The sequence below is a fragment of the Balaenoptera ricei genome, chromosome 10 (assembly GCF_028023285.1).
Source record: "Balaenoptera ricei isolate mBalRic1 chromosome 10, mBalRic1.hap2, whole genome shotgun sequence".
Classification (NCBI taxonomy): domain Eukaryota; kingdom Metazoa; phylum Chordata; class Mammalia; order Artiodactyla; family Balaenopteridae; genus Balaenoptera; species Balaenoptera ricei.
Window position 1 is genome coordinate 26,151,006 of NC_082648.1, and position 12,246 is coordinate 26,163,251.

The 12,246-nt window shown below is 35.9% G+C and overlaps 1 protein-coding gene across 1 annotated transcript in view; it reads right to left on the minus strand.

Moving 5' to 3' along the window:
* Positions 1-12,246, minus strand: part of IPO8 (importin 8) — a 68,308-nt gene that overhangs the window by 2,337 nt on the left and 53,725 nt on the right. Inside the window, exons 21-24 of the mRNA XM_059935566.1 lie at positions 12,026-12,246; positions 9,534-9,739; positions 3,123-3,326; positions 760-876 (exon numbers count right to left, since the gene is read on the minus strand). Coding sequence (XP_059791549.1) covers positions 760-876; positions 3,123-3,326; positions 9,534-9,739; positions 12,026-12,246 — 748 coding nt within the window. The remainder of the gene's footprint in view (positions 1-759; positions 877-3,122; positions 3,327-9,533; positions 9,740-12,025) is intronic.

A 12,246-nucleotide genomic window follows, 5' to 3' on the forward strand; every position in this document is an offset into this window, starting at 1 on the left:
GAAGGAAGACTGTAGTTATATTTTCTATCTTGGAAAGACTATTTGCTAAAACTGAGCAAAATAAAAACAAGGTTCAAAGCTAGTGTCTATTGCTGAAAGGGCACACTGACTTCTCACATCAGGAGGGCCGATACAGAATCTGTACAGGACTTAAAGCCTAAATCCAAGCAGAAGAACCTGGGTTCTAAACTCTAGATTCCTACTCCATGATGTTCCCCACTAAAATACTTTTGTAATTACAAAATCTTCCATTAATTTTCTAGGAGTGACCATAATAACGTCTGTGTAAAATAATTTCTCCAGCTCAAAAACTGAAAATCAATGAGAATCACCAACACATAAAGCCCAACAAATAGAAATGGAGAGTATTTCATTTCTAGGAATACAAGCTCCCTGCAAGAACTCATAAAATGCTTTTGACCCATCTGTTGTTTAGATGTTTAGGTCGGTGACCCAAATGATTATCTCTCCCTCAGCAAGATTCATCCCAACCTTTACATCTTACCTTTGGCTCCAAAATAGGATAAGGGTGTGAATAAGAACACCACTAAAGACACATTAACACATGGTGTTTCACAGAGCTAAGATATCACGAATGATTAAAAAGATCATACAATAATGATAATTCCTTATTATCTTGAAAGGTTGGCCTCTAACAATTTTTAGAACAGTATTTAGGTGCCACCAGACCCGTAAAACAAAAGCTGACTACTGGCACTCTGACACATGCACTCCGACCTAGAAATCATGCTGGCTGACCTGCTACCGTCCTTCGGTGCTCGGCCAGTGTGTACACCTCCTGTAGCGCCCTCCTCTGATCCTCACTGAGCGGTGCCATCAGCAGTTGGTACCAGGCAGCATCCCGATTCTGCACAGCTGTTGTATTTTGGGGGTGTGTTGAGGGAGAAGGAAAAATAAAGGAGTCCAATGACAATTATTATTTCAGAGAATAACTAATAGCACAATCAAATTACAATGCAATGATCACAGACAATAGGTGATAAAACTTATTCCAACAAAGGATTACTCCTGAGTACTCACTTTAGTACTCGACCTACGTGGGGCTATAAAGGAAGGTTGGGACATCACAAATCTCTGCTTTGCCTAGTTCTCTGCCTCCCTCCCCATCTCCTCTTCTTCCTGGGTTTTTATGAACTATGAATGCTGCCTAAAATCCAGATCTTGGGAAACACCTTACTCACTTGTTACCATTTTCCTCAGGAATTCTCATGCTACCTGCTCCTTCAGCATCACTTCTATACCAAAAACTCAAATTTGTACCTTTAGGCAAAATTGTTCCCTAAGCCTCCTGGACTTTTACTTTGAATAGCTCACCTCAAACTCAGTACAACTGTAACCAAATTTAACATTTTACCTCCCAAACCCTCCTTATCTCCCCATTTCCATCACTAGTTCTATCAGTCTCCTAGTCAACCACTACAAATGCCTAACATCTTTAATCATGCTCTCTCCACATCCAATTCTGTGCTGCTTTCTTGATGTCTTTCACTGATACGCTTTTTCCCATCAAATGCCATCCTCCCACTCCAGGGCCCTATTACTCCTAAATCAATAAAGTAATTTCCTAACGCTTGGTTCCCGAGTCTAGCCCCCTTTAGTTCTTTTTGGACATCATCATCAGATAATACCCGTGAAGGAAACTACCATATCCCCAAGGTCACCTCTTTATAGAAAAACATTCAAAAACACTCTAATGGGCAATGGGATAAAGACAATCTCAGTCCAGAATTCAAGACTGGGGGACTTCCCTGGCGGTCCAGTGGTTAAGACCCCTGTTTCCATTGCAGGGGGCATAGGTTTGATCCCTGCTCAGGGAACTAAGATCCCGCATGCTGCACGGCCAAAAAGAAAAAGGAAAAAAGAACCCACCAGATTTCAAGGCTGGTACAATTTTACTACTTCACAGAGACTTTAAGCAGTGGTCCCTATATGCTGACTGAGCCAAAGCTGGCTGCCTATCTCTTGAGGAGCATTTTCAAAATACATATCCTGAGATCCCACCCAAGACCTAAGAGCTTCTTTGTTGCCTATGATGCACACCCAGGTCTGGAAGTAGCTGCCTTAGAGCGTACCCTCCACATTCCAGTCTCCACATTTATACTCTTCTCTTCCTCAAGCTTTGGAATATCATTCCCCATACTCTCTACCTCTTGTTCCTGCTGAATTTCAATAAATCATAGAGGTGGTTCATTAATGGTATTTGTAACAACCAATACATTGGCATACTAAATAATGCCAATATATTACACTACCATTGCCTTGTTAGTAACAATATTTTATACACAAGGATGTTCAATTTAATATTGCTTGTAAAAAAAACAAACCCTGGGAATATCTTATATGTCCATCAGTGGAAATAAGCTAGATTATGGTACTACCATAGAAATATGATGTAACTATAAAACAACCTATTTAGGGGGATTTTTTCATTATAATTTGTTTATAATAATTTTCTAAATGCTTTCATTGGCTTATTATTTATTTTTAATTCTATAAGTTTTCCATTTATATCTTTCATTCTTCTACTGGGTTATTGGTCTTATTCATTTATAGAAGGTCTTTGTAATCTGTGGGTCTTAAGCCTATGACATGTACATGACAAATATTTTCTCCCAATCTTTCAGTACTTTAACTGTATTTCTAGTGTCCTTTGCTGTACAAAATTGGTAAATTGCTTATGTAGTAAAAATCTACTCTCTAATGGACTCTGTTCGTTCACATGGGGATTGTGAATTGCTAATAAGTTTATGGCCACAATTTTAAAGCAACATATGTGAGATACTTCATTCTGCAAAAATCCTTATCCATTTATATCTAGAGGATGAACAATATACGCAGATACTCTTGCCTGTAATTACTTTTGTGAGGATACCCTGCAGCCTCACCCTGCCACTTTACAATGATTATGGTTGCTGGGATTGGATGATGGATGTTTCATTATGCTATTTGCTCTCATTTTGTGTATGTTCGGGGATTTCTGTAATTAAAAATAAATTAAAAATTTAAAGTGAATCTAAACCAATTTGGGGGACGATCCCAAAACAACTTCTAATAGATGGAAATGAAAAACATATCTGAAGACTCAGGGAGTAACAACATACTCAGCAGGGCTTGTGTAAAAAATTGATATTCATCCACACTATTGTCAAGGTCCAGTGGAGTGCTGAATCCCTCAAGGGCAGTTTCTTCCAATACTTCTTCATCCCAGTCATCATCATCTTCCTCCTCATCTTCACCTCTTCCATTATTTGACTGCATTGCTTGAGCAGTTACATTCGTCTCCTCTTCATCACTTGAAATCTCTTCTGTGAATCCATTATTTATTTAAAAGGAATCAAACCACATAAGGACAAAATATAAATTCCATAAAGAAAATAAAAATTATAAATGACATTCTAGAAATGGAAAAACTACCAAATAATTTCACGTAAAATTATAAAAATAAACCTTATCTTTACTGTAGTTGCTAAACTGAAAATGACTTTATCCTCCTCACTCAAAACAATTTCTAACTATCTCTAAAGACGAACATTATTACTGTTTTACTATGGCTGTTTCACATCCATTAATATAAAATATACTATTTAGCCACAGATTCCCAAATTAACTTTTTTGTCAAAAAAGACATAAAATGATTACGTATTCAGTGCATGTGTTTTAAATAACAATGACCTCCCACTGAGAATTTGAGTCTCTTAGCAATTAACTAAGTTGATTATGAACTGCTCGGAAATGCTCAAATGAAGAGGTCATTTCTGCTAATAGAAACAGAAAAATATAGAAATACAGAGGAAAAATAATTAGCTATATGTGGGTTAAAAAAATTGAAAGCTGAATTGTATATCCCCATAGATTCAGTTTCTATTTTCAGGGCTGGTCTGTTCCAAGCAGTTAGTCCAGTATTATAAATAACCGGAAGACAGTAAATGCAGAACGAAATCAACCTAAGAGGAGAAACCTGGAGTAAACCCAAACCAGGCAATATTAATCTAAACCTAGTTCTATAAAATGCACCATACTGAAGCAACTGGATTCAACTGCAAGGTAGTTTTAGGGATAATGCAAGAAACCATAGTTTTGACCACATACATGGAAAAAGAAAAAAGAAAAAAAAAAAAAAAATATATATATATATATGTATAATAACAAAGACAGCAAGAGAAACCTTCACTGGTTAATCATCCTACACCTCAGTAGGAAATTCAACAAGAAAGTCTGGGAAATTACTAGAAAATTTCCCTTGAGTCATAATAATTATAACCCATTAGAGAGCAAAGCAAGAAATTATAAAGAATGCAATGTACTGAAAAAAAGAATTCTGTGATTGTCTGCATATATTTAGCAAAATAAACAATTACAAGAGACTCACTTCAGAGCTAAAGACATACACAGATTGAAAGTGAGGGGATGGAAAAATATATTTCATGCAATGGAAACAAGAAAGAAGGGGTAGCAATACGCATATCAGATAAAGTAGACTTTAAAACAAAGGCTATAACAAAAGACAAAATAGGGCATTATATAATGATAAAAGGATCAATACAAGAAGAGAATATAACATTTGTTAACATATACGCATCTAAATATATAAAACAAATATTAACAGACTAAAAGGGAGAAGTTGACAATAATACAATAATAGGAGGAAACTTTAACAACCCACTTACATCACTGGACAGACCATCCAGACAGAAAATCAGTAAGGAAATAGTAGTCTTAAATGACACATTAGACCAGTTGGACTTAATAGGTATCTACAGGACATTACATCCCAAAATGGCAGAATACACATTCTTTTCAAGTGCACATGGAACATTCTCCAGGAGACAACACATGCTAGGCCACAAAACAAGTCTCAACAAATTTAAGGGGATAGAAATTATATTAAGCATTTTTTCCAACCACAGCAGTATGAAACTAGAAATCAATTATAGGTAGAAAAATGGGAAAAACATAAACATATGGAGACTAAACAACATGCTACTAAAACACCAATGGATGAATGAAGAAATCAAAGAGGAAATCAGAAAATACCTTGAGACAAACGAAAATAAAAACAGAACTTTCTGAAATCTACAGGACACAGCAAAAGCAGTTCTAATAGGGAAGTTTATAGCAATTCAGGCCTACCTCAAGAAACAAGAGAATCAAAAAAACAAACAACCCAGTCCAAAAATGGGCAGAAGACCTAAACAGACATTTCTCCAAAGAAGATATACAGATTGCCAACAAACACATGAAAGAATGCTCAACATCATTAATCATTAGAGAAATGTAAATCAAAACTACAATTAGGTATCATCTCACACCAGTCAGAATGGCCATCATCAAAAAATCTACAAACAATAAATGCTGGAGAGGGTGTGGAGAAAAGGGATCCCTCTTGCACTGTTGGTGGGAATGTAAATTGATACAGCCACTATGGAGAACAGTATGCAGGTTCCTTAAAAAACTAAAAATAGAACTACCATATGACCCAGCAATCCCACTACTGGGCATATACGCTGAGAAAACCATAATTCAAAAAGAGTCATGTACCAAAATGTTCATTGCAGCTCTATTTACAATAGCCAGGACATGGAAGCAACCTAAGTGTCCATCGACAGATGAATGGATAAAGAAGATGTGGCACATACATACAGTGGAATATTACTCAGCCATAAAACGGAACGAAACTGAGTTATTTGTAATGAGGTGGATGGACCTAGAGACTGTCATTCAGAGTGAAGCAAGTCAGAAAGAGAAAAACAAATACCGTATGCTAACACATATATATGGAATCTAAAAAAAAAAAAAAAAAGGTCATGAAGAACCTAGGGGCAAGACGGAAATAAAGATGCAGACCTACTAGAGAATGGACTTGAGGATACGGGAAGGGGGAAGGGTAAGCTGGGACAAAGTGAGAGAGTGGCATGGACATACATACAGTACCAAACGTAAAATAGATCGCTAGTGGGAAGCAGCCGCATAGCACAGGGAGATCAGCTCGGTGCTCTGTGACCACGTAGAGGGGTGGGATAGGGAGGGTGGGAGGGAGGGAGATGCAAGAGGGAAGAGATATGGGGACATATGTATATGTATAACTGATTCACTTTGTTATAAAGCAGAAACTAACACACCATTGTTAAGCAATTATACTCCAATAAAGATGTTAAAAAAAATGCAAAAAAAAAAAAAAAGAAACAAGAGAAATCTCAAATAAACAACCTAACCTACCACCTAAAGGAATTTAAAAAATAAGAACAAAGCCCAAAGTCAGAAGAAGGAAGGAAATTATAAACTTCAGAGAGGGAACAAATAAAATAGAGACCAAAAAAAAGTAGAAAAGATCAAGAGCTATTTTTTTTGAAAAATAAACAAAATTAATAAGCTGTTAACCAGGCTCATTAAGAAAAAAAGAGAGAGGGCCCAAATAAATAAAACAAGTAATGAAAGAGGAGAAATTACAACTGATATCACAGAGATACCAAAAAATCATAAGTGAATACTACAAATATTTATATGCCAACAAATTAGACAACCTATAAGGAATGGAAACATTTCTAGAAACATACAATATTCCAAGACCGAATCAGGAAGATATAGACAATCTGAATAAAGAGATCACTAGTAGTGAAACTGAATTCATAATAAAAAGACTCCCAGCAAACAGAAGTCCAGGACTGGATGGTTTAACATGAGAACTCTGCAAAATGTATAAAGAAAAGCTAATACCTATTCTTCTCAAACTATTCCAAAAAACTGAAGAGAACACTCCCAAATTCATTCTATGAGGCCACCAAAAGAAGACAAAGACACTACAAAAAAAGAAAGTTACAGGCCAATATCTCTGATGAATATAGATGCAAAAATCCTGAACAGAATATTAGCAAACCAAACTCAACAATTTATAAAAAGGATCATACACCACGATCCAGTGAGATTTATTCCAGGGATGCAAAGATGATTCAATATCCACAAATCAATCAATGTGATACACCACATTAAAAAAAAAAGAAAGAAAGGATAAAAACCACATGATCATCACAAGAGCTACAGAAAAAGCATTTGACAAAATTCAACATCCACTCATGACAAAAACTCTCATCAAAGTGGTTATAGAGGGAACATATCTCAACATAATAAAGGCCATTTGTGACAAACCCACAGCTAACATCATACATGACAGTGAAAGCTAAAAGATTTTCCTCTAAAGATAAGGATGTGCACTCTCGCCACTTCTATTTAACATACTATTGGAAATTCCAGCCACAGCCATCAGACAAGAAAAAGAAATCAAAGGTACTCAAGTTGGAAGGGAAGTAAAACTGTCACTATTTTCAGATGACAAAATACTATATACAGAAAACCCTGAAGTCTCCACTGAAAAGCTTTTAGAACAAATAAATGAATTCAGTAAAGTTGCAGAAAGAGAAAGCAAGAAAACAATCCTGTTTAAAATTGCATCAAAAAGAATTAAAAACCTAGGAATAAACTTAACCAAGGAGGTGAAAGACCTCTACTCTGAAAATTATAAAACAATGATGAAGGAACTGAAAGATGATACAAAGAAATGGAAAGATATCCCATGTTCATGGATTGGAAGAATTAATATCATTAAAAAAATCCATACTACCCAAAGCAATCCATAGACTTAATGCCTATCAAAATACCCATGCTATCTTTCACAGAACTAGAACAAATCATCCTAAAATTTATTTGGAACCACAAAAGACCCTGAATTACCAAAGCAATCTTGACAAAAGAGAACAGAGCTGGAGTATCATGCTCCTTGATTTCAGACTATGCTACAAAGCTACAGTAATCAAAACAGCATAGTACTGGCACAAAAACAGACACATAGATCAATGAAACAGAATAGACAGCCCAGAAATAAACTCCTGCGTTTAGGGTTGATTCATTTCTGACAAAGGAGGCAAGAATATACAATGGGGAATATCACTTTCTTCAATAATAAGTGGTGCTGGGAAAACTGGACAGCTACATGCAAAAGAATGAGATTAGAACATTTTCTCACGCCATGTACAAAAATAAACTCAAAATGGATTAAAGACCTAAATGTATAACCAGAAACCATAAAACTCCTAGAAGAAAAAGAGAACACTCTCTGACATAAATTGTAGCAGTATTTTTGGGGGTCTGTCTCCTAAGGCAAAGGACACTAAAGCAAAAATAAACAAATGGGACCTAATTAAATTTAAAAGCTTTTGCACAGCAAAGGAAACCATCAACAAAATGAAAAGACAACCTATAAATGGGAGAAAATATTTGCAAATGATATGCTACAATAAGGGGTTAATATCCAAAATATAAAAAAAGTTCATACAACTCAATGTCAAAAAACTAAATGACCCAATTAAAAAATGGGCAGAAGACTTGAATAGCCATTTTTCCAAAGAAGACACACAGATGGCCAACAGGCACATGAAAGACGTTCAACATTGCTAATCATTAGAGATATGCAAATCAAAACCACAATGAGATATCATCTCACCCCTCTTAGTAAGAATGGCTATCAACAAATAACAAATGTTGGCAAGAATATGGAGAAAAGGGAACCCTTGCACACTGTTGGTGGGGATGTAAATTGGTGTAGCCACTATGGAAAACAACATGAAGATTTCTCAAAAAACTAAAAGTATGATCCAGCAATTTCACTGCTAGATATATATCCAAAGAAAACAAAAACACTAATTCAAAATGATACACACATGCCAAAGTTCACAGCAGCATTATTTACAACAACCAAGATAAGGAAGCAACCCAAATGTTCATCAACAAATGAATGGATAATGAAGATGCGGTGAGATATGTGATGGAATATTACTCAGCCATAAAAAAGAATGAAATTTTGCCATTTGCAACAACATGGATAGACCTGGAGGATATTATGCTTAATGAAGTATGTCAGAGAAAGACAAATACTGTATGTTACACTTATATGTGGAACATAAAAAATAAAAGAAACAAATGAATATAACAAAACAGAAACAGACTCACAGATACAGAGAAAAAACTAGTAGTTACCACTGGGGAGAGGTAAGTGGGGAGGGGCAAAACAGAGTAGAATATTAAGAGGTACAAACTCCTAAGTATAAAATAAATAAGCACAAGGATATATTGTACAGCACACAGAATACAGCCAACATTTTATAATAACTTTAAACACAGTATAATCTATAAAAACAGTGAATCACTATGTATGTTGTACACCTGAAACTAATATAATATTGCAAATCAACTATACTTCAATAATAAATAGATAAAGTTATGAATTGTTTATTCCTAGAATTTTCCATTTAATATTTTTAGACAACTGAAAGCATGAAACCAAAATTGTGGTAAGAAGGGACTACTATAATTAAGTCAACCAAACCCAAAATATTTGTTAAACGTGTAACAGGCCAAGAAATGTACACCTGTTTAATGTTTCCAAATAGACTAAAACTCAAAGAAAACACATACTCAAATCACAATCAATTCTAGCATTCACTGCAATTAGAACACTTTACCATTTTCTTCCATATCAGCTTTCTCTGCTTTTGAACGATCTTCCCGGTTTACCAGTTGTTTGGTAGCACAGACCTGCTTTAGGCCAAGGAAAAGGAAAAGAATTGAGGGCACAATCTGTCCCACCACAGCATCTACTCCAGGAGGTCGATTTTGCAATTCCAAAAGAATACTCAGTCCTATTATACACATCTTCCGGTCATGATGCCTACAAATTATAAAGGCGAAAAGAAATGTGCACATGAGAAATGAGAACAAATTCTGAAGAAATTACAAAAAGAAATGTCCAAGGTGTACTCTAAGGTTCATTCACTGGAGTTACACAGAGGTATCTCCATTTTGTACCATATGAAATCCTATGTAAATCAAGTTTTGTAAACCAATTATCATCATCAAAGACCTATGGGAGTCTGCAATTAATATGGTGAGTCTTGTGTAATATCAATTTATGATAATACAAATGCTGTATCTGGGCCTTAGCATAACAACTTTTATTAAAACAAGAATACCTGTATATGACAGCATAAAATTCCTATCCAATGGAAAAAATGAGGAGTCCCTTAGACTTTGTCTTCATTGGATTGGTCTACAAGGTATCTTGGCACATACACTGTACACTAACCCCAGGTGCCAAAAGCACCTCCAAAATCTCAGCATCTAATAAGCTGAATGTAATAGCTATAAGTAAATCTATTAAATGTCCTGTTCTATAAAACAGGATAAGGAAAATTTAATTCTGAAGGAAAAATGTTTGACCAATATACATTACACACATTTTTGTATGAATGTTTCTTCTAAATTGTTTAAAACTAAAAATATTAAGAATTAAAAGATTTACTATATTAGTATAACACTTAAAATTACAGGCATGAACAAAAAATTCACTGGCAGTGATTCAAAATGAGAGTAATATACAACAAACCCAATGACAAATATATTACTAGCTTCTATTATTCTTCATTATTTCCATTGCTTTATTGACTCAAGTTACTAATGCCAAAGTACAGTATACTGTAACAGGAACTGTGCTTGACCTGATGACTTTCTCATCCATGTAGCCTCTAACTAGTAGTGTACACCAGGTGTCAAATGGATCATAGTACAAAAGATGATTATCGAGTGGGGCTCTGAAGAATCCAAGGGAGCACAATCCAAGCATGCCCAATCTATACAATAGCTGAGATGGATTTTCTACTTTTGGAAAATTACTTACAGATGCTACTAACTATAACTGTGAATGACTAAATCTCTACTTTCTAAATCTTTGTCAGAGATAACTTTAAGCACAATTTCTTTTTAAAGTATGCTCTTCCTTTCAAAGCTTTAATAAGAAATCTAAATCAGGGACAAATTCCAGTCTCCTACAAGTAGAAAAATTAGAATACACATAGCAACTTATAAATATGCTCCCCCATTCCTTTTCTACCATCCTAATTCAAGCCCCTCCATCATCTCCCCACCACTTGGCAATGTCCTAACTACTCCTGTTGAAATTATTTTCCCCTCAGTAAATTTTTCTAAATGATATCTTACAAAACTTAAAAAGAACACTAGTTATTTCTAATGTTTTGAACAAATTAATCAGCAACTTAGCTCAAATTCTAGCACAACAGGGTCACTTACATGGGTTGGGTCACTTGAGGTGGGTCTATAACTACTACTTAGGATCTCACTTTTCCTATGTTGGGAAGCTAGGAGAGTGCTTCACACAAAGCGAAACTCTCCTACCAGGGTAGGACCTGGAATACAACTAACAATCTTCTGACCTCACATTTGAAAACGGGCTCCCTTGAAATCTTTATATATTTACCAGACCAGTACTTTCCTTAGAAACACGACTTTATTTAGAATGTTGTTACCCATAGACACTTAATAGTCATGGAACCCAAGTGGACACTTAATTCTTGTTGCCTAGAGATATAATACACATAAGTCAAAAACAAGCGGGGAATGGCTATACCTAATTTTCAGAGCCTGTGTTCTTTCCACTAGATTATACTGCTGAAACACATTCTTAATTCTCTAAGAATTTAATATTATGTTAACAATACACTAAAAATAATTCTTAAAGGGCTTCCCTGGTGGCCCAGTGGTTGGGAATCTGCCTGCCAGTGCAGGGGACGCAGGTTCGAGCCCTGGTCCAGGAGGATCCCACATGCCGCAGAGCAGCTGGACCCGTGTGCCACAACTACTGAGCCTGTGCTCTGGAGCCCACGAGCCATGACTGGTGAGGCCTGCGAGCCTGGAGCCCGTGCTCTGCAACGAGAGAGTCCACTGCAACGAGAAGCCTGCGTACTGCCACGAAGAGTAGTCCCCACTTGCCGCAACTAGAGAAAGCCTGCATGCAGCAACGAAGCAGCCAAAAATAAACAAAAAGTAATACTAATTCTTAAGATATAAAAATTATCTCTTTATATGCTATTATATGTACATATTAAAAAGTCAACTTTCCAGAATAGAAATGCAGTGTAAAATCGAAAAGACACATACGTACCCAAGAAAACAATCTGTATCATTCATCCACTGATTTATAAACTGTACAGTTACAGGTCCAGGGTTGTGAGGCAACTGAATTCGTTCTAAAGTATGTAGCAGCAAATCAGGGTTGTAGTACAAGGCAGCAATTGCAACCTGAAGACACATAGTACGAAGCTCACTAGTTTTGACCCCTCGGGTTAATCTCTCCAAAACAAGTTGAACAAAGAGCGGAATGCA